A 24020-nucleotide genomic window follows, 5' to 3' on the forward strand; every position below is an offset into this window, starting at 1 on the left:
TTGTTATTTCTGTTCTTTTGTTGGCGTTTATTGTTGCCATTTTGATATGCATGAAAAGGCACTCGGAAGGGGGCGTGGCACGCGGCCATATGACACTTTGCATAGAAAACCAATGAGGAGCGTGGAGACAAACATATTTTTGTTTTGGCTGTAAAATGGGGACACACAGCTCCTGAGATTGCAGCCCTCAATTGCTCCTTCAGGCATACTTTAAGCCGCCCCCCTGCGGCTCCCTCACCGTTTCGATAGCCAAGTTAATGTTAAATCAAATTGATGCCACAACTGCCACAAATTTGAATTGCCGAAATATCTCACTGAATACATTTCCGGCCACCGCCCCAGACCCCTCCCCAAAGCAATGCCACGCACACACACATATTTTTGACAAAGCCGCCACATAATTTGATACACATTTTCAGTTTTTCTGTGTTCTATTCTTCCCCAACTTCCTGTTGAGCGGGAAAACTTACTGTTGCCGTTTGCGCTGTCGCTGTCGACAGCCTTCAAGTTCGACAGTTACCGGCGCGCAAAGTTCAAAGCCGCGAAAACTGTCAGTCGATGGTGGTGACGGAGCAGTGGGTCGATTGCGGCTGTTGTGGCTGCGATGCCAACATATCATTCTTCATTAAAATGCGCTTCAAAGTCAGCCGTTCGGGAGCTTCGTTTTTTGAAGGAGGAGTCGGTAGTCCGGAGTCGGAGACGGCGTTGACTCTGGGGTGAAGTGACAGGCGCTAGCCTGTGTAAGTGCCAAAATCCATCAACGTCAATGCTTTCTTTCCACCACTTTTCCACCGCTTTCCTTTCCGCACAGTGCCGCGAATTATATTCAAGGAAAATCGAGTCAGCTTAGGCGGGGAAAATGGGAAAAAGAGAGCAATGGAACGAGGGACAAGCGAAAAACGAACGAAGTAATGAGGAATGAACATTGACTGACTGGGCGAACTGCAAAATGTATGCAAATGATGATGCATGTGGCAGCAGAATGCGGTGACGCTGAATGGAAGGAGTGGAGAGGACAGCCGTGGCCCAACCAACAATAATAACCAAGGAGGTGTTCCCGCTGCTCCTGCTCAAGTCTGTCCGTGCTGTAGGTGTGTATGTGTGTGTGGGTGTATGTGTGTATCTGACAGGCAACAGGAATAAGCGCAACCATCATGTTAAATTATGCAAATTCGATTTCAGTGAGTGAATGAAATGAAACGAGGTAAAGGCAAGGTTTTTCTGAGGGAGCGGCTCAAACTGACTTTGAAACTTTTGCCAACACAAAACACAAAGCATGTGGTGCCCCCAACACTGAGCGAAATTAAATACCAAATGGGGGATTAAACTTGGCCACACTTGAAGCATTTGACACTTGTTTTTTCTCCGGGTGTAGCCAGGCGTAGACACAAGCAAATTTTCTAGCTCGACAATGGCAGGAGCCAGACCCAGACCCAGACCCAGACCCGGACCGAGACCTGGCCAGGACACTGGCTGGTGGCTCATTTGATTAGAATATTCATGCATGCACTTCATTGTCATCAAGGCTTGCAAGGCAGCAAAGTTGTCATCTCGTCCTACGTCTTGTCATCTGTGCAATCAACACAATTGTGTGTGGCTCGACGAGTCCACCTCCACCTCCAGCTTCCACTCCGTACCCCTTCTCTGGCTCTGGCACTGGCTCTGGCGGTAATCAAAGCTTCCTTCTACACGAGTATGTGGCAGCTGCAACGGGTGTCGTCTATTGGCAGAGCCGAGCATTTTGCATAAGTAGCCGCATGTGTGTGCTGCTCAGGCCAGGCCAGGCCAGGCCAGACCATGCCCAGAACGGGGGCCGGCTCCTGTTGCTGACAGACAGTTGGCATAAGTTGACGTTGAATGCGCCGAGTTGGCATTGCCAATGATGCTCAGAGACCAGAGGCTTTTCCAGCTTAAAGCGTACCTCGGCCTAATCACTGCAACTGGAACCTGTCATTAAGTAATTGCTGTCGGGGGGTGGGGTGGAAAGGGTAGCGCAGGTTGATAGAGCCAAGATTTTAGAGTGAATAATGGGACACAACTTCATGAATTAAATTGACGGAATTTTCAACCGAAAATCTCTGATTGCCAGCTAAGATTCAGCAGATTTACCGCAGACCTTGAATCAGAATCCGACTCAATCGACCCACTCAATTCGGGTAATGGCATTGTCAAGTTGTGCTGCCAAAAACATAAATTGAATTAAAACGTCGTTTAGACTCAAAATTAATTCGAATGTCTCGCTTTGTCAAATTAACTTTTAATTGCCGCAAAAGCCAGCAGCATCAGCGGCAGAAGCAGCATCAGCAGCAGCGGCGTCTTCTCCTCTGGCAACTGACACACAAAAACAAATTCCAATTAATACAACCGTACGCACACACAGCACACACATAAATGAAGATGCCACACACAGACGCACACACTCAAAGCCACAACAATAGCAGCCGGTGCGCGCCGTAAAGTAGACTTCAAATTTCGGCCTGCATTGTCGTCTATCATATCAAAAGCGGCGCAAACCCCATAAATGCCAATAATTAATGTGACATTTTCGGCGTAATTGAGGCAAGTATGCAGCAGCAGTACACAGCCTGTCACAACCACACATACACTCTCACCCACACACGGCCAATATGCCATGGCTGAGTGTATCTGTCTCTGTATCTCTCTCTCTCTCTCTCTCTGTATCTGTGCCTGTGCGTGTGCTTCAAAGCATTCCCCAAAACTGCATGGCATGCCAAGTGGCAAACTGCTTCCTTTCCTCTGCTCACCACGCATGGCTGGCTAATTGAATTTCTGCACATAGCACTGGCAAATTCTATGAGTGGGCTGCAGGCCCACAAAAAATAAACCCTCCCCCGCCCAAACCTGAACTCGAGCCCCAAACAAGAATCGGAGTCGAGTGTGGAGTGTGCAACAAAATTGTGTCGCCGCTGTTCAGGTGGGTGAAAGAAGCTCTGCTGGAAGAGAAAATTTATTGCCTGCAAAAAAATATCAGAAAAAGAAGTTAAGTAGCCTTCACATAATTGCTCAGAGGAAAGTTTTTTAATACCTCTCCGGTGCCTCCTTTGGATGGGTATCCTACCCAGCTTTGCCTCAAACTTTCCAATGACAGTTTAAGTTGTTTTTCAGGCTGTTGCTGCTGCTGTTGCTGTTGCTCTACTTGTTGTTTGGCCAACAAATTTTTACAGGCAGCCATTGTGGAGAAGCTCTACATAGCTCTCCGCTGGTTGTCAACTCTCACCAGCCTCGGCCCACACCCACACACATAGATACACAGACACAAATACAAAAATACAGAGATACAGAGATACATACTACACTCAAATATCAACGTGGCAGCTCTCGCATCATCATTTCATTTCATTTCAATTTCAATTTATATGAGCAAAGTTTTATGAAGTGCATGTCATGCTGCTGCCTCTCCTGTTGCCTCTCCGCCGGACGCAATGCATTTATTAAATTTCATTTCATTCCAACTCTATGCTCGTACTCATGTTTATTTTACAGCACACTAAAAAGTTCTAACAAGTGCTGATTGAGAGCGCTGCAAAAACTGTCAAACAGTGCCCAACAAAAGCACACAAAAACACACAGCCAAACACACACACGCACACAGCCAAACACACAAACATACATACAGTCACTGGTAACCACACACAAAAATGTTGTAAAACTCAAATTGAATTTAACGCTTATGACATGCGAGAGAGAGCTCTACTTTCAATTTTTTATCATAATGGCCGAGAGTGTGATGGGATTTCGGAATTTACCACTCAAGCGTTGTTGATTGATTCCAAGGGGGGAAATCCCATCCCATGCCATACCATGCTATAAATTCCATATCCTATGGCTCTGCCAATCTCTATGCAGCGCCATTAATGACTCCCCCAGCTTGGGGCATAACTCTGTTTTAGCTAAACTTTCGATAATTAAAGCATCTGCATCTGCTGCATAGGGACAGAGAGAGCGAGAGCAACACCCGCAGGCCTCGTAAAACATTCCACTTAATGTGCCTTAATTAAAACAAAACTCGCTCTTCTCGCTCTCAGTGAGTGGTCTCTGCAGTCTATAACTATTTATTGTGTGGCACGAAGAAGCATTTGTACAAGCATAAGAAAAAATCGGAGTAATAATAATAATGTAAGTTGTGGCATAAGCTCATAAGTGCCATTTAAGCCAGAGTCATCCTTGTTGTTGCTTCGACTGCTGCTGCTGCTGCTACAGCTGCTGCTGCTGCTGCTGCTATTGCTGCTGGTAAGCTAAAAGTCCCAGAGTCGTAGAGCCCGACTGCAAAATGCCACACAGGCCATGGAATTAAAATACATATCAAAAAGGAAAAAGGAACAAACGCGAACTTTGGCGTCCCCCGTCCATAGACCAACCCAAAAACCAAAACCAGAAAACCCAGCCAGCAAACTTTGCCGTCATCGTAGTCGGAGTCGTTGCCATGGCCACAAGTCTTTTGTGAGGTCTGATCCTCTGAGCCTGAGCCGCTCTCTCTATCTCTCTCTCTCTCTCTCTGTCTCTGTCTCTCTTTAGCTGTAAGTTTTGTGTGTGGGCCGCAGTTTAATGCAGCTTAAATTTAATTGCAATATAGCAAAAGTTTCATATGCAGAGTGAACGGAGCGAACGGAGCGAACCGAGCGGAGAGAGCGACAACAGCCGAGTCCAATAAATTTTTATCACATACAACTAGCAAAGGCAAAATGTGTTTAGACTCTCCCTTGTCCCTCCCTTCGTCTGCGTTGCCTGTTTAATGCTAATTAACATGCAACATGCCCGAAACTATGCAACGCATACAGCCAGGCCCTCGCACAAAGGTCAAGGCAATTAAACGTAGCCAAGGATGCGACAGGAGCAGCCGAGAAGGTACCAGGAACTAGCTGAAATGTGATGCCCCAAAGCCAAGCCAAGCCAAGCAAGTCATAAAAGCCACACAAAGTGCCAGCCAACTTATGCTACACTAGCCAACAAAGAAGCGGCTGTAGCCCGAATACCCTCACCAGATCAGGCACCACTTAGGCAGATCTTTGATCTTGTCTCTAGTCAAATGTTACCAGCTTAATGCGGGGACGCGTATACCCTGCCTCAAGCCGTGGCAATCTGGTTTCTTTCCGCAATTTCGTTTCATTATGTGGCCACGTTGGTGGCAAGTGTGCTTTATTAACACATTTCGTGGCCCACACACACACACACACACACATACAGCCTCATCCTCTACCACACACAAACGTATAGCTAAGAACATAACTTTTTTAATACCCATCGCCATCGCCATTGCCATCGCCCATTCGCTTGGCAGGCAGCCCTACCGGCCGGCCGGCCGGCTGGCTGCCTGCCTGGCTGGCTTTAGTTGTAATAGTTTAATAAAGTAGTAAAAGCTGCGGAAATTAGATTTGACCGCAACACACGGGCACACGGGAGACCGACCAGAGACGAGAGGAAACTTTGCCGCAACGCAGCGCAGCCCAGGAGGTTGGTCGGAAAAAAATGTTGTACACGACCACCGCATGGGAGAGGAAACCCTTGGCTGCTTCTGTTGCTTCCTTGGGCTCCTGGATTCTTGTCAATAAAAATGTCAAAAAAGTTTTGGCTAAGCATTCAACAAAAAGTTCGGGGCTGGCCTGAGCGGGGCAGAGCTGAGAGGCTGAAAAGGGTTGCCCAAGCATACTTCGGAGAATGTGTCTGGGGACGGGCATGAGAGTGAGGTTGAAGATGAAGATGAGGATGCGGATAGGGATGTGCTTATTAAAGGACAGGCCGAGTCGATTCGAGTCGAGTCCCAGGCGACGGCAGCGGCAGCGGCAGGAAGAAGGCCTTGCAGCAAATTTAATTAACTCAGTTGAGCGCGTTCGCCTTCGGTTCGTATCGTTGGTTCCGGCATCAATAAAAGATTAGTCCTATCAGCCGTGAGGTATGACACTTAAGATATTTGTTTTAGTTGCGCTGGATTATTGAAAAATTAATGCAATAAGCGGCAGCATAAGGATACGGATACGGGTACGGATACGAGCCTCGACTGCAATTAAGCGAAAGCGAAACTGACAGAGGCGCTGCCTCCTCCGCCCCCTAATGGTTATTGATGTGCCCACACATACTCTGCCTCGCCAGCAGCAGGCGCCCTACGGTAGGCTTTAATTTTAATAAACGGCATAAGGCGGCAGCCACTGAAAGCTTATTAAATTTCAGTCAGCGGGCAGGCTCGGCTGTCGTGTCTCTTGTGTCTGCTGCTGGGTGCCGGCTCCCGGGTTGGGTCCTGCCACCTGTCAGTTGCACATATTTTGTTATTATCAGGCGGCGAGGCGCGGCGGCGCCATTGCGTATGCCACATACATATTCTGGAGCTCATTTCCTAGCTCATTGCCGGGGCCAAGACATGAGCTAAATTAATTTATTCCACTTTTGTTGTTAGACAATATCCCGCGCAGCCGCCTCCACCTCCGCCTCCGGTAAAAGGATCCGGGCCGAGGCCGTGGCCGGGGCAGGGGCTGGCAGCGCCGCGAAGGCATTTAATGAAAATGAAAACGTCTAGAGCCCGAACAGGATACGTGGCTGCCTCGGTCGCTATCCTTTTTCAAAGCTGAAGGCACAAACTGATATAAAATAATATAAAACTGACACTGACGATGGGCCTGCCTGGGCTGGGCGGCTTGCTAAGCCGCGTCAAGTGTCGCCAGGCAGCAGGAAAGGCATGAGGCAGGAGCCAAGGATAGGATGCTGGGGCCCAGACTTTGCACCCCCCCTCAGCAAAACAAATGTTTATGTTTATGCACTTAAATCCCGGGTGGGTTCAGCGAATGGTACCTCCCTAAAGTTTTTCCTGTGTTTCTTTGACGTTTCCTTGGTTAAACCCATTACATATATATAGTACCTACGTAAGCCCGATCGATAATGCTCTGCTTTACCCCGAACTCATTGAGTTTTCATTCTTCTCTCTGTTTTAGGTAAGTGCACAAGGCTTCATCCTTACAACAGAACACGTGATCCACGTGGCGGTAAGCAGATGACAAAACACTATTTAACCATTCATCCAATGCCATCCATACCTGCAGGTAGCCTCATCAGATCTCCCCTCATGCTCGTACTCGTATGTTACATTTCACATTTAACCCCCCTCTCAACCCACTCAACCCACTCTCTCTCTCTCAACACCCTCTCTCAAAATGCAAATGAACGAGTAGCCCTGGCCAAACACAAAAAAATATCAAGTATCAGCATATTGTCAGGCCACAATGAATAATAATGAGAGTAAACATTCATACTTACATATGCACGTATGTATGGGGCAGGTCTTTGCCAGACTTATGCACGAAATAATAAAGTCTCTTGGTCGGCGCACTGGACCTGCAAATGCAATAAATAATTTCTAAAAATTGTGTGCCTTGAAACTTCATACTTCACACTTTAGCCGGCAGTAGCACGATTATGAGACGTTGCATTTTATCCACAACAAAAATTTACAAGGCCTTAGGCCTAAGCTTTTTGCCCCTCTGGTTTTTTGCTTCTGTTTTCTCGGCACTCAATCAAAAATCACATTTCCGTGTCGGCTATTTTGGCATACGAAAAAAAAAAAAGGAAAAAGGAAAAAGCAAATAGCACTCACTCCCAACCACACGGCCACACAGATGAAGCAAATGTAATTAAAATTCGATATACTTGTTTTCGCAAAACTGCCCACAGGGAGCAGCACCAAATGGGGGGCGAGAGTATTGAAGCGGAGCTGGGCATAGGCCAGTGCAACATCAGCCAGCCAACCCTCTGCTGTGCATCAGAGTTGGGCAAGGGATAGGGTAGAACAGTTGCATACATCATCATCATCATCATCATGGTAGACGACGTCGTCATCCACGTTGCAGGCTGCAAAATTTGGCAAAAATTTTAGCTTCAATTTAAATTTTTGGTCAGATTTGCACGTACTCGACTCCGCTTCGTCTGTGTCTGTGTATGTGTGTTTGTAATTACATATACACACACGCACAATCAAGCACACACACACACACACACAGCCAGCAACACAACCACACAATTCATGCAAATTGATGTTGCTTTTAGCATGCACAGGGAGAAAATGTGGAGTATCCAGGAGCAGCAGCAGCAGGGGCTTTGAAAAATATTTGGTAGTGTCCGTTCTACTTTACTCCGCTCTCGGGCCCAAAACAATGAAGATTTATAATGCCCTTCTGGCCTCTGCTCCGCTCCGCTTCGGTCCGCTCCACTCCGCTCCGCTCCGCTCCGCTCCTTCCGTTGCCATGGCTATACGTGGCATACGCATCCTTGGGGCCAAAAGCACTGTATGCCATAATAGCCATATATTAGGGTTCAGCAGCGATTTGGCCGCAACCAACAACAATTGAAGCTGGCGGCCACTGGGAGAGTAAAAACAAGTAAAGAAGGCTTGCCTGGTATAGCCGAAGCTATAGATACCCTTGCAGGTCGGTGGGCTCATGACACATCAATATCATGACATTTGAAAGCAAATATAGACATGGAATGTCATATAGAAACCTGTGCAAAGTTATAGGCAGTTGCGAAAGAGATATATAAATATACACATGGTATATCGCCTCCACATCGACTGCCTTCGCTGTGCTGCAAACATGTTTGTAAGCCGAAATACCCTCTGTAAAGGTAAAACATGGCCAGTGGGAGGGAACTAGAGATTTTTGATCGCTTGTAATTGGAAAGAGCTTAGACCTGAAGCGAATCAACCTAGAAGAGATCCAACCACATTGAAGTACTGTCCAAAAAACAGTCTTAAGATGCATACATACATACTCCTGCTCCTGCTGCTGCTCCTGCTGCTGCTGTCTCTGGCATTGTATAAGTTATGCCAATCACATAACAAAATATATGTTTTTGCTCTTCTCAAATTAAATAAGAGCCGCAGTGCAACAACATAACGCAGCATCACTACCAACACTAACTCCACCACCACTAGAAATACCAGCAACAGCAACAGCAAAACACCAACAACAACTACAAATCGCACACTCGAGCGCAGAGCGTAACAAAATTCAATATCGCTTTTAATTGCATGTTGCCCCGGCAACGGCAACAGCAGCAGGAGCAGCAGCAACACCAGCAACAGCAACAACAACATGCGACAGACATTGTAAGCCCCTTGCAAACTGAACTGTAGTGTGGATGAGAGAGGTTGGGTGGGATGAAGGCCACTTATATAAGGCCGAATGCCTGGGACGAACCTGTAATTTAGCAAAATGTTATGTAAACTTTAAATCGAGTTATGCATTTTAATTGGTTGTTGTACAATTTCGCAAGCGGCACGTTTTGTTTGCCACATCACAGAGCACACGGCTCACAGCACAGAGCTCACAGAGCACAAACTGCACACTGCACAGAGAGTTGCCATTACGCATACACAGATACAATATATAAATATACTCTCACATACATATACATATACATATGTATGTATGTATCAACAATTGAAACTGCAATACTTCACAAATTTTTGCGTAACGCAATTGAAGTCTTGTTCAATTAAAACAATTTTCAATATGATTTAAAGGCATTCTTACTGGTTCTGGTTACTTCGTTGCCTGTTTTCCATTGTGCTTGGAGCCTGGAGCCTGAAGTGGCTTCTTTCTGGCTTATTTATTGCGGAAAAACTCCCCCAAAATGAAGCACTCGTTTTCCTGCTTCCCATTTCTGGCTAATTAAATAAATTTCGAGACACACAAAGCCCCAGAGAGTGCAGCGAGCGCATCTGTCTCGTCAAAGGCAAGCGGCGGCTTCAAGTTAATCTACCTCATGGCTTAATTGCTGCCATTGCCACTGCCACAGCGATGCCACTGCAAATTGCACCCAAAAGGCCAACAGCAGCCACCGAGCTGTCTCAGTTCTAGGCGTTCGGTCTCCTTCTCCTTTTCCATTTCCTTGCTCCAGCTGCTGGCCCCTGTCTACGACGCTAACTCATTTTAATGATGCTCCTACCTGGGGCGCCTTAAGTGCAGTGGCAGTAGCAGTGGCAGTGGCTTGGCTGGTGTCGTCTTCCGCCCGGTTTGGTCTCAGTCTCGGGGCAATTATGGCCAACTTGGCTGTGCTTACATGTGGCCAAATTGTTGTGGTCGTTGCTAGCTCCATCGCCGTCTCGGGCGCATTAAAAATGAATAATGTGCGCGACTTGGGCGCACAATTTATGCACTCGCTGTCCGACCGCATCCAGATGCTTACCGCGTGGGCCCAGAGCCAGAGACTGAGACTGAGCCCTGTGCCTGGCCCTTTTCAATCATATATAAATCCATGCAATCAAATTCCTTTGGGCAATACAATTAGCTTCGTCTTCGCTCCCTCTTCGTTACGGGGAAAATAAATTTGCTGCATGCTTTTGGGCGCGCAGTTTATTAGGCTTAACCTACCTGTCCAGGTCGAGGTCGAGGTACAGGTACAGGTCCAAGTCCTGGTCCCTTGTCCCTCGTCCTTGCTTATGCTTTGATGTTCCAGCTAAGCCCAGGTAAATTGATTTTCCCTGCCGGCCATGCCGGTCCGTGTTGCTGTCTTTATTTTTATTCCACGGACCCCACGAAGTCAGCAATAAAGTTCAAATGAAGCGAGTCGCTATTAAGTTATGCGGCTTTAGTTCCCCCCACGACAGAGTTCGGTGCTCCTTCGGTGAATAAGTGGGCGCATAAATCGTCAAAGAATACCAAATGAAATGCTGTGGAATAAGCTGAAACAATGCCAGGTCCATTGCCAGATAAACCTCTCACTCGAAGGGCGTAACAGTTACCTAGATGGAGCTACCTATCAGAGTCGTACAGCTGCTGCATGAGATTAAAGTTTATTTCCCTCACGTCTTTCCCCCCTGCTCGCTGCTCGCTACAGCTACCGGCCCCTGCCCTCGAAAAACCTCAGCGCCCCAAACGGTTCTGCGGTTTTAGTTGCATTTGACTTTGCGGTTTGACGTTGTTGCGTTTTTCCCCGTTGTTTTGTTGTTTTGTTGTTTTTATGTATTTGTTGCTTTCGCTCTCTGGCCATCCCCAGTCGCAGTTCGTGCCCCACTCCTTGTGTGCTGCAGCACACGCAACAGCTTTTTGTTCACACTTTCGCCTGGCAAAAACAATTTTCCTCCCAAATCAGGAATAGGAGAAGGAGCAGAAAGCAGAAAGCGGAGTGTGGAGTGTGGAGAGTGGAGTGACTGCTGCCTGCCTGCCCCGCATGCATTGCGGTTTCTGTTGCATAATTATTATGTTGCGGTTGCGAACCTTCCCCCGAACACCCTCTAACCAGAGCACCACTGCACCCGCATTTGCCACCAGCCTCGTGTTGCTGTTGTTGCAAAAGCATTTACCTTGTTTGTGGTTCGCTGAGCGCTGGCAACAGTTTTTCAGAGGCCCCTTTCTGGCCTGGCCTGGCCTGGCCCGAAATTACTTTGGTCTGGGTATGGGCTCTGGGCCTAGGAGGAAGTGGGAAGCCTGCCTGTCGAGGCCTTTAAATCTTTGACGGTGCCGTTTATTTTTCTGTTACTTTACGCCACGAACCTCCCTCAACTTTAACGAGTTTTAAAGTGACATTTGCTGATTTGATTCGAGCGTTAATTGAACTGCACTAAACGAAAATAATCATCTCTGTGTAGAAGCTGCATGCCAGCATACCAATTTGCTCTTATAAAAGAGTATTTGCGTTAAATATTTTAACTTCAGAGTCAAATTCCACTGATGTTAGAGACGCTGTGACATGGGTTTGGGTTGCTATGCGGAGAATCTGGCCCACTAAAGGGTTCGAACCCCCCTCAAAAAGGAAACACAAAACTAAACAACAGAAGGGCGACTTCCAGAAGTAGAAGGACAACTACAACAGGAATAAGTTCTAGTAGAAAAGGGTGGAAGGGGAGGGTGGAGCAGCAGCAGCAGCAGCATACTTTTTCGGCTGCGCTCAACAAATGTTACACAAAGCAGCAGCAGCAGCAGCAGAAGAAAGAGATGGAACACACAGGGAGGGAGCGACAGAGAAGGGTGAACGTGAACAGTGACTATTTGGCTTGTCCTGGTCGGGCTTCTTCTTCATCTGTTGGTGTCATTTGTTAAAGAGGCTTGTCAACATGCCTTATAACAAGCTGGCTCGGACTTGAGAGTCAGAGTCAGACTCAGTTTCAGAGCGCCAGCCAGACCCAGAGCAGACTCTAAAGTGGAAGGCAAGGCGAAGAACTTTTGTGGGAAAATAAAACAGGGACGGGGAAAGGGACAGGGCCAAAAGCAATAATATTTCAGCTTTTGTTATAGGTTTTGGCTCTCGCTTTGGGATCGTAGCTGGTAGCTGGTAGCTGGTGTTGGTGTTTGTTCGTATTTTGTAGCATACTTTTGTGCATTATTTGCACAGCACTTGTACGGAACTAGAGACGAAGGCGTCGCTTGGCTTTTGCTATGGCTATGGCTATGGCTTTTCAATTTGCCAGAGACATTTGTCTAAGTGTGTGTGTGTGTGTGTGTGTGTGTGTACACAAAATATTATTTTCTTAATTGGTGTTTATTGTGTGTCAGACGCACACACAAACATACCAGCCAGCAGACACACAGCCGAAGTGAGGCGGCGGGGTCTAGTATACTTTTAGGCCAGCACTCGAGAGTGCCATAAAAATGTCAGCAATGTGGCCCTGAGCCTGGATCTGCCGCTCGATCTGTATCTGACTCTCATCTATTAAATTGTTAGAGATGGAACACACACACAATTTCTGCCTTGTTGAAATGTAATTTCCAGTTTGCCCTTTTCGTTTGTGTCCCCATTGTCCCTGCCCAGCCCTGCGGCGCGCTCCAGAACTCGTTCGTCCTGAGCGAATCAGGCAAATTTCCCAGTCAGTCAAAAAACAGAACAAAAAGTTTCGTCTCCGACTGTATCTCTCGTCCAGTGGCAAATTGCTTATGAAATTGCAATTTGAGCCCGCTCTGGATACTGATTTTTATTTAATTTGGCTTGCGGATGCCTTAGACTCGGAGCCAGGACAGCCAGTGGAAAATATATCACATTACACGTACGGGGAAAACACACAGGGACCCGGACAAAGCTACAAATATTTTGCATGCGACTTTAGAGTCCGTCTGTTGAGCAATGGATTCGCATATGAAGTGACTCTGAGCCGAAATGTTATTTACTAAAGTTGCAAATCCTCAAAATGCTTTAGGCCTTTGTCCAACCAAAGTTTCGTTGTTTATCAACTGGCAAAAGGTAGTTGAAAGTTTCTTTCTTTCTCCGTCTCTCCCCGTCTCTCCCCGTCACCCCCCACCCCCTTCATACTGGCCAAAATCAAGAATAATGCTCCCACTGGGCATGTCGACATTGCACGTGAGAGATTGTGTGAGTGTGTGCTGGGGGATGAGAGATGAGAGATGCTAGATGGTAGATGGGATGGACATAGACCCCAATGGACTCTGTATGATTTGTATGCAAAGTGCTGGGGCCTCATGCCTGGCAGAGTTCAATTTCAGGCGGCTGGGTTCACAGTTGTGTTTGAGTTTGTGTTTGGCAGTGCTCGTGTTCGTACTGGTAGTTGGCCATATTGATAAGTTCTGCCTCTGCGATAAACTTGATTAGAAATGCTGGTCAAAGTTTTGTGGACACATATGTCTGCTCTGTGTGCTTGTTGGAGTGACTTGAAACGACATTAGTTACCTGTACCTGTCCGGTACATCATATGTTGCATTCGAATGAGTTTATTCGATTTCTTTTGGCATGAGATGCATTCAACTGCGAGTGCCGTGCCACAAATGCAATTTTCAGTGGCAGTGGCATCCATCCACAGATGAATGGAGTGGCGAGGCAAGGCCAGTATCCATCCTAGCATCCTTCCTCATGCATCAAACAAATTCGATAGCCTTGCCGGGGCATAATAAGCGTAAACGTTGGCTAACAAGATTCATGCTACGCTCTTGCGCCCAAGAGGCAAACATGCAATGGCCATCAACGTGGTCCAGTCACATCCTCATACTCGCTTCTCATCTCTGGACCCATGCTCGGTCGTCGGTACTCTCTCCGACAAATGACTGTGACGCGACCGGCGGCCAACGAATGTCGCGCGCTTAATGCAACTTTGTTGCTGATGCCTGTCCAGCCATCCCTGTCTCCTCCCCTTGTCAACATCGAAGGCAGCAACAGCAACAGCAGCAGCAGTAGTAGCAGCGATTGAAAAATCCCACTAGGGCGTTTTTAATTGGATTTTAAAATACTTGTCCCATGCAGCAACAGAAACAGCAGCAGCAGCAGCAGCAGCAGCAGGAGCGGCAGCAGGCAACATCAGGCATCACAGGCAGGCGGAGGCAGAGGCCATAACATGAGCCTGCCGCTGCCCTTACTGCTGCTTCGACAATCCTTCCAGCCGACAAGGCCAACATATCGACCCAAACCCCGTTAACAGAGTGGGACGGCGGTTGCGGGGGGGCCTCAACACGCTCGTTATCCTTGTTTCCTGCTGTTGCTGCTGCTCCTGGTTCTGGTGCTGTTTCTTCCCCTGATCCTACTGCCACTGCCAATGCCACTGCCGCTGCTGCTGCTGTGCACAATTTGGTTACGTGTTTGACCATCGGCGATTTTTCATGGCAAGGCATTTTGGGGTATTTTTTTTGTTGCTGTGACCAGGGGGAGAATTGGGGTTTCCCATACATTAATGGCATTGCAAATTTGTATTGCAAATGTGCAAGTTGTGGCCAGGCATGAATACTCCGCTCCAGAGCGCCCTCCCCCATGCAGACCCATAAATACCATAATCGCATGTGTTTGCATGAAATCTCGTGCAACTCAATTGTCGTACCATACTTTTTGTATGGTCAGACAGAGATTGACCCATTAGGGCCAAATGTCGCCCGATAGCCAAATGGAAAAGTACAGCCATACTCGTACAGTGGACATACGGAGAAAACCCATTATTATGAGTACTATTTCTCTAATGCTGCAAATACAAGTAAACTTTTGCTTGAGGAAGCCATGGGAGGGGCAGGGCAGGGGCTCTGGCAAGCAACAACTTTTGCCCGACTATAATTTTAATGACAGCTCAACTTTAGCATTATCATTAGCATATTTGATTAAAAAGTGTCATTAGGCTCAGCTCAGCTCTACTGCTCATCTCTGCAGTCTTCAGTCTCCTGCCGCTGTCTCCTGCACTTTTCACGCTTCACGCTTCACCGGAAGTTGCACAAGACGCTGAAAACTTGGCGCACTCGCTCTCACATTTTAATTTCAACTAATTGCTGAGAATCAGGGATTCAAAAAGACAGAGAGAGAGAGGGAGAGGGAGATCTCCAACCATCTCTCTGGCAGTTAAGTAATTAAAGCGTTGCACTTTGTTAGCTTTAAGGAGGAGCGTTGTCCTGCCACCTGTCCTGTCCTGTTGCGCTAATTGTCAGGAGTGTTGGCCGCTGCCTTGGCTTGATTTGTATGCAAATTGAATTTGACTTCTTCTGCGAGCACTGGCGACTACATCACATCAAAGCAAAAGTCGAGCTAACTGAACTGATGAGCTCCGACTCACTCGGACTTCCGTCTGAGTCACCTCTTTGGCTGGCTAATTTGCTTTTAATTAATATAATGACTCCAAGTTCGACTCACAAATTATCCCTGACGATAGTTAGGCGAACGTCGCCGGAAAAAGGTAAATAGTCAAATGGAACCATTCAGTCCAAGTCCAAGTCCGAGACATCATCCTTGGAATCCAACTCCATTAAAAGATACACAAATTAGCTGGATGGCCAGCCATGTTCTGCTAGTGTTTGTCCAAAACGCTAATGAATATGAAAGTACCAGAGTTTGCCTTGTAGCAGGAGGCGGGTTGGGCAGAAGGAGCCCCGTGATACTTTTCAATAAATACGAAATGAGATAAAGAACTTACCCCTGCCCTGACGTAACAAAGGAAACATTTATAAAGCATTTTCAGATATCATTTGGGGGCATCACATAGGTGGGACTGCTACGTACAACAGTTTAAGCCTCCACAATGTTCCAAAAACTTTTGGCTCAGAAAAGTTATGCCAAGAAAAATATACAATATTTCACATAAACATAAAGAAGTCTCCCCCTAAAAAAAAAAAATTGTAAAAACGAAAAGAAAAACACACAAAACACAACAAAAAAAAGGACAGAAAAACACGAAAAAAAACAGAAAAAGGAACACAAAATCAACTTTGATTTAAGTTTACAAAAATGCTTAGCAATTGTGTTGCTTTTTTAGCTTTTTTTGTTGTTGTGTGTTATTTTCTGTTGTTTTTCCATTTCGTTGTTCGCTCTCTGTCGCTTTTTTTCTTCTCTGTTTTGCAGCTGTGTGTGTGTGTGTGTGTGTGTGTGGATTAACAGGCAACAAAATATTTTATTTTTTATTGTTTAGCAACGCTGATTTGCACTCTTGTGTCCCTGTCCTTGCCCCTCCTATCCGCCTGTCCGTCTGTCCGCCTACGCGCCTGTCCGCTGTATGGGACAGAGAAATTCTGGATTTTGTTGTCACTTCAACACACAAAACATAAAATACACAAGAGTCGAGTCCACAGACGAGGCGGGACGAACAAAACTCCACTTGAATTTTTTACACTTTATTTTTTGTACATTTTCTGTGAGAGGAATCCAAAAAAAAAATAAAAAAAAATAAAACGAAGAGGAAAAGGGGATTGCTTCCAGCTCTTCGCGCTGTTTGCACGCGAAATTTGCGCTTGTCTGCCTTTCGGCTTGTCAGCTCGCATGTTGCATGGTTTTAGGCGGGATTTGTTCTGTTGTTCTGCCTCTGCCTTGCCACCACTCCCTTAAAACTCCCTTCTGGAATAGCGTCAACTACAAAGGCAACAGAACAGATACAACCAGGGCAACCAGAACAAGCAGAGCAGCAGCAGCAGCAGGAGCAGAGGCAAGAGCCCAAGCCGCAATTTGGACACCCATCCATTCCGAACCCTCGCCGGGCCGGGCCTGTGCTAAGGGTTTGGGAATTAGACATTTGGGAGGGTTTTTCAAACGGATAGCCCTGGCCCCATACTCCGGGGTGTATGCTGGAGGGTCTTAATTTTCAACATTGTTGATGTTGTTGCGTAAAGAACAGAAAAAACAAGCGAAGAGCAAAGGTTAAGCTCAGGGAGTGAGCGGCAGAAGCCCTAATTAATTCCATGGCTCTGTTTTGTTGGCGAAACAGAAGATAAATAAGCTAGACTTCCCAGAGAAAGTGTGCATAGAGGCCGAGAATATATTATTAAAAAATCGCAACTATCCAGGTGCATAGTGTAGCGCACCTGCCACTGATGGAACTCTTAATTTGTTCTCCATTTACAACTGTAAAACAATACTTGAGCCGCTCCGCTTTTACCGCATTTTAAAATCGCTTTCAAGCACCAGCTTACATGTGGCATAAACCGCACTTACTCCGGCTCTGCCCCTCTCCCTGCCCGCCCTCGAATCCCCCAGGAAAGTCCTTACTTTTTGTGGTTATTACTGTATATTAAATTAGCATAAATGATTTTTAATAATTATGCCATTGAAGCCGGGCCCTGAAGACCCAGCCCCAGCCTCCAACCAGCAGCTGGCACCCAAATTACAATATAATGAGCGCGCAAGTGCAGCGTATATTTTTTTTGTATATTTTTCGGTTTGAATTTTACATTCCCTCCATTCCATTCCAGTCCAACGCAGGCCGACTATTATTTTTATATAATGGGCGTTGATGGGCGAGTATGCCATGGCCCCCCTGCCACCCTATGTCCATGTTGATTTTCATGCAAGAGTGCACGAAGCGATTCTTGCAAAAATGTTTTTTAATTGCACTTAAAATTTTATTTAAATGCCCCACACACATGCCACCGAAAGCGTCGCGGCTGTACGAGTATCTGAAGCTGCATCAGCTTACGCTCCAGACCCATCCACCCCCCCACACCCCACACTCAACACCACTCAATTGGTCTTTATGGAATTTTTACTGATTTTTAAATTCAATATTCAATATTGTGGAAATTTCAGTTGATTTTCGCACAGGATGTGGAAACAATTGAGTTTACCAGACACAGTTAGTTATGCATACGATCAACTATATTACGTACTTCACGATTTATTGCCCCCATCCATTCCCGAATGCTAATCAACGTCTTGTATATCTCATTTACAGGCTGCGCTTTCGTCAAATTCGGCACGCAACAGGAGGCTCAGTCAGCAATAGCCAATCTACACGGAAGTCAAACTATGCCGGTAAGTGTACAATTTCTATACCTTCTACGAGTGCGTTTAGTATAACTGAACCGATGTCCGCATCGGGCGGGCGGCTGTCATTTCCCACGCCGCTTGGGAAAATTAGAAATTTTTATTTTCTGTTCACCATCTCTGGCCAGGGCCCAGCACCCTCCTTGGCTCTGCCTTCTCGAGCACATGATGGCACTTGTGTGCGAATAATACGAAAATAATGAAATTTCAAACCTGAAGTACGCGTACTCAGGGTTGTTGTTGTTGTTGTTGGAAAGTACTTAGCAAACTTCATTTAAGCTACAAGTGCCCGCCCCCCATCCGGCCCGTTCCGCCCACCTCAAACTTCACTTCACATTTTATAAATAAAATTAGAATTAAATTAAATGCCGAGCAGCAAAATGTATTATTATTTTTCCTTTGCGCCGCACTTCAATGGGAAATCAAGAAGCTCGTTCTACTCTAATTTTCTAAAAAAGAAAAAAATAAAATACCTAAAAAGCAAAAAATCAAAAAAAAAAAAAGTGAAAGAAAAAAATAAATCAAAATAGCTTTTGGCCTGAGAGAAAAGCGACAGACAGAAGAACGACGAAGGTTTGCCGCCAAGTGACTTCATTATGCTCGAATTTTGTAAGGAATCACCATATATAGACGATGCTGAGGCTGAGGCTCTGATGCTGAGGCTGAGGCTGTGAGGCAGAGGCAGAGGCTAGGAGTGCGGCTGTAGCCATAGCTATAGAGCGAAGAGCCCGTTAGCTCTATGACAACGTAGCCCGGGAATAATTTCGTCTTTTTCTCGCTTTGCTTCTTGCGAAAAATAAATGAAATTTGCATGACACTTGAGTTATTTTGCACGTAAATTGCTTCTTTTGACAAACAAACAAGCAAATACACAAACCAGCTGCCGGGGCAGTCGAGAGAGAGAGACTTGGTAGGGGAATTCTCTGTGAGGGAAGCGAACTGGCGCCATTGTTGTATTTTCGGTGTTTACGGGCAGCAGAGGCAGCAGCAGCGGCAGCATCCATCCAGTGCAATCCCAAGTCTCCTCGGAACCATCCTTAGCCCTCGCTTTCTATCGCACTTTCGGCAAACGAATTTTACATTTGGGGTTTTGTGTGTTTGCTGGTTGTTGCCGTCCCTTTCTGCCGCTCCATTCGTCTTTCTATCACTCTCTCTCTTTGGTATGCTGCGATTCTCAAGTCGACAACTCGTTGCCGCATTTAAATTCAAATTCAAATATTGTTGATGAAATTTGTTGCTTAATTTGCAATTTAGATGCGTTTTTAAACAAACGCCGCGCTGCTGCTGCTGCCTGAGAAATCATGTGTTTACTTAGGCGGAAGTTGATGATGATGGCGACAGGATGGGGGCAGGAATTGTGGCAGTAACTGTGGCACCAACTGGGACAGCAACTGTGGCAGCATGGAGCAAAACTCCAGCCGCGTAATTACAGCTGTCTGTGTGTGCGTGGATTCCGGGGACTGCGCCGCCGGGCCACAGTTACACTTTTTCTGGCTCACAACTGGCGAAAACTTCAAAAATATAGCCGCAAGTGGGACGCCACAGCCGCAGCCACAAACAAACAAAACGAGACCCAATTCCACTTCAGAGGCAAGTGCAAACAACTGAGGCTTAAGTCAATTTCAATTTCATGGGGATGCCGTCACATTTTATAGCTGATTGCAGTCGATACACAGAAAATCAAAGCGTATCCCGGGGCCCTCGCAATGCCTCCCAATGATCGAAAAGGGTTTTCCAATCTAAGATGAAATCTGTGTAAGTTGAAAGTTGTTCCCGAACCCCCAACCCCCGACCCACTCCTGAACATTTCCATAATTCTTTTCTTGTATTACGGCGGAGCTGCGTCTCCGCTTCGGGCCTACATCCAACTGCACTTTAACTCAAATTATGCTGGGCTGGGCCTGGGCATGGGCATGGGCTTTGTCCCACCTTTTGCCCGGAGCGATACACGCTTCGAATGTCTGACCTGGCCCGACCCCGACCCCGACACAACCCACCTGTCCGACCGGTCACGCCTCTGGGGCCAGGAGGCAGGGCCCACGCCAGCAACATGCAGCACATGAAGGACTAACAACGACAGCTGCAATTTTTCACCTGGCCAATTTTTAAGATGAGCAGCAATCCGCTTCCCCTAAACGAAGACTATGGCAAATGGCTGCTGCCTTGGCATGGCAGCAGGGCAGTAAAAAACGAGCCAAAGCAAGTTGTACATTTTTTCTACTTGCTCGTTTCATTTTTTTTTTTTTTAATTTTAAGAGCGCGTAATTTTTGTATACCTGCCTGAGCATTAAGCATTTTAATGTCAGTGTGGCACCAGCCTCCCCACCGCGCCACCACCGCCCCCTTCAGAAACTTGGCTGTAATTGCAATTTGGCATTACGACTGCTTCGGTCCTGGGTCTTGGATCCCGGTCTCAGGTCTCGGTCTCTGGCTCTGTCTCCGTCTCTCTCTTGCAGAGAGTGAGCGTTGCACCCTCGGCTGGGAGTGAGGTAATTAGCGCTAAAACGACGCCAGCTGCTGTGTTGTATAAAAATTTTAGCTGCCACACTTTTTCCCGGCACCAGGCATACATTAATTATACAACCAAGTGCATTGGGAAGGGGATTAGTGGGGTGGGGGGCGGGAGAGTACTACAAACGGGAGGAACCGAATTGATTGCCTACCTGCAGGCGTCAAAGTTGCGCCAGACAGAACCGCAAGTTAATTTCAAGCTTAACAAAGTTCTCCCAACAGTGGGCAGTGGGGGCAGTCCAATCCTCTGCTGCCTGTCATGCTGATGTGCCACCGAATGCTTTTAAAAAAAAAATGCAGAAGAAGAGCATTTTTTGATTACGCCAAAACCTTAAGCAGCTTATGAATGCCCCTTCGTTCCCGGGACTGGACGCAGCCCTCATTAAAAGGGAATTTTCAGTGCTGGCCACATTGGGAACCCACCTCAGTCCTCACACGTTCGTTCCGTTGTTAATCTCTTGGCACTCAACATGTTATAAGTCGCTTTTAGTGCGGTTTGCAAACGTTTTTCTAAATGCAAAACAAAAACAAAAAAATACACAAACAGAAACAGATAGAGAGATGGAGAGAGAGAGAGAGAGAGTGGGCAGGCGTAGAGGAGGGGTAAAAGTTTACAGTTTACAGTTGTAAACAATAATTTCGTATTCACTCAACACCCACACACACACAGCCAGACAAATGAACACAGATACAGACGAACACACACACAGAGGCATTTGCATAAGCCGCTGATGCGATTTTTTTTGCTGCCCGCTGAGCTTCTGTGGGCGCGGCTTAGAAGTGGGCGTGGTCCGGGCACTTGTTAATGAAAGCTCGCGCATGCATTAAAGCTGCCGCTGGCTCTCTAAATGCTTTTGATTGACGAAGCGCAAAAGCCTCACTGCCAACACACACAAAATACAACAACAAAAACAGTAACTGAAAATAAAAATAACACAACGCCAGGGGCAGGAAGGTGGGTAGGTAGGAAGTAGGTGTAGGAGAGGGCAATGGGAAAGCCCGCACAACACATAAATAAATATTTTAAATTACAAGCAGACCCCTGGACTGAAACGAGGGCAAACGGCAGTCCTGCACCTTTGGCTGCCACACTTTTTCGAATAAATTAGTCAATTAGCATTTCCAGTTTTATTATTTGTTTCGTTTTGCTGCGGCGAAAGAGTAAGTGGGGGAAGGTAGGAAGCGAGCCACGAATAGTGGCCATTATGGTCGTGGGGGGAGACACACTTCATAAACATTTGTCGCACCTTGCTCATTATGCTGTACACACACTCATTCCAAATTCCAGCACAGATGCAGGCGATGAGAACATATGTTTTTCCAGCCATAGAAGCACACTCGTCACCATCGTTATCGTTATCGCTATCGTCATCAAAGACGCTTTTTCCAGCAGCAAACTTGCTCCATGCGCATTTAAATTTCAAATTAATTTCTCGCCATGTGAGCACAAAAGGAACAACAAATAGCAGCAATTGAAAGCAGTAAGAAATCTGCAAGCTGACATCGTTCATACATACACACATACATACATATTTAGGGGAAAGTCCCTGAATAAATACGAGTGGCGTCCGCGCTGTCCCAAAAAATGATATGCGAGGCAGCAGTAGGAGTACCTGGAGCTGGAGCTGGAGCCGGAGCCGGGGACATCTCGCTTCCATCCCATCAAACCTGTTTTCACAGTCATTTCGCAGTGAGGGTCCCGTAAAATATGCAAAAGAAGAACAATTTTTGCGCGCAGTCCGCACTGCTTTCTTTCTATTACTCTTAACAGTGACGGGTATATTGTCTTCAATTAATCGCATGTAACAGTCAGATAATAGATCAAGGAGACTACAGCTAGAGCAACCTTTCTTCCAATTTATACCATATAATATCTTTCAGTAAACAGAAGTTCATCTAGCTCGAATAATTATGAGAGTCAGATTAAACAGACCGATTTCGATTACTGGGTATTTTATAGTCGGTATGTGGCGACCTGTTTCTGCCTCTACTGATGCTGATGCAGATGCTGATGCTGGGGGGGTTCCCCATTTTGTTTTCGCTGCTCATGGCTGAATTGACGCAACATATGCCAGTCGAATGCTGTGCGACTGCTGCTACGTCAACTACTCCTCCTTCTGGCGCTCCTTCTCTCGCTCCCTTTGTTTTCCTTCCCTCTGTTCGGTGTGTCTCGCATCAATTATGCTTTTATTTATACAACAATTTTCGTTCTGCTGGCCGTTCAATTTTCGTCAGCAGACGAGCAGAACGAGCTGAGCGAACGAGCGCCGCCTTAATGCGACTTGACAAAAATGGCGTCCAATATGGCGCAAATGTGGCTATGCTGTGGCTGCTGTACGCCGTGCTGGGTGTGCTGGGTGAGTTTGGGGGTTTTCTTCTTAACGCTTGAGCGACGCCCACACGCGCACACACCATCAGACGCACACATACTCACACACAGATCGCACCTTGGCGCGTCAAGATGACGACCAGAAGAACGTTCCCGGGTCTGTTCCGGGGTCTGGCTTTCTATTTTAATTCACACGCCATTGTTGCGCGGCGCCTAAAAGAAGACGAGGCGAAGTTGAATTTCTAATGTGCAGCAGCTGCTAACAATGGAAGTGTGGGGCATCGGCAGGGGCAGGGGCAGGGGCTGTAAGGCAGGTGATTTTGGCATAGGGAGAGGCATGGGGCCGCAACCTGATTGTGTTTTGGCAGCTTCTTCTTGTTGTGTTTGTGTGCTTGTACACGCGTATTGTGCTCTTCTTTCTAAAGCATACTTATGAGCGCGTTTAAGCAATTTTTAAATCGCTGTCATGTAAGCCAGTACCAGCGTGTACCAGCGCCACCTCAGCAGCAGCGGTTGAGGCAGAAACAATCTTTATGAAAAGTTAGAGAGCTGAAAATCTTGTAAGTGGGAATTTAAGCAACCTAAATTGGGATATTTACAGCAAGAAATATTCACTAAATTGAGTATGAAATAAATTAAAGCCATTGGCAGTTCTATGCCTAGGGAAGCAATACAGAGCATTTTTTTGAGAGTCAGTAAAGTAAGATAATTTATTAGTTCTATGCCATTTTGACGATTTACCAATAAGAGAATTTTAGATAATTTTTCTATTATTCGGTATATTAATGAAATAAACTGACATATCCAACCAAAAGAAGAACCAATTGAACAGAAAATACTTTTGAAATTTTATTAAACTTTGCCAAAAAAATACATCAGGTTCCTTCTATGTATTGTCCATCCTTTCATACTCCAAAATCGATACTCCAAGTGAGCACTACATCGAAAAATCGCACTTCATATCGTTAAATTCTTTGGGTTTATTGTTGAGGTTTGTTGATGGGCTTAGGGA

The 24020-nt window shown here is 46.3% G+C and overlaps 1 protein-coding gene across 37 annotated transcripts in view; it reads left to right on the top strand.

Moving 5' to 3' along the window:
* The window catches only part of LOC111072361 (CUGBP Elav-like family member 4), a 285345-nt gene that overhangs the window by 221463 nt on the left and 39862 nt on the right, over positions 1 to 24020 (top strand). For 21 of the 37 annotated variants that reach the window (XM_022364158.2, XM_022364165.2, XM_022364157.2 and 18 more), the window contains one exon: positions 18077 to 18156. In XM_022364158.2, coding sequence (XP_022219850.2) covers positions 18077 to 18156 — 80 coding nt within the window. Of the gene's footprint in view, positions 1 to 6941; positions 6993 to 18076; positions 18157 to 24020 lie in introns of all 37 variants that reach the window. The other 16 variants (XM_022364156.2, XM_022364159.2, XM_041591597.1 and 13 more) reach the window with 1 other exon arrangement.

The sequence above is a fragment of the Drosophila obscura genome, unplaced genomic scaffold (assembly GCF_018151105.1).
Source record: "Drosophila obscura isolate BZ-5 IFL unplaced genomic scaffold, ASM1815110v1 contig_1, whole genome shotgun sequence".
NCBI lineage: Eukaryota > Metazoa > Arthropoda > Insecta > Diptera > Drosophilidae > Drosophila > Drosophila obscura.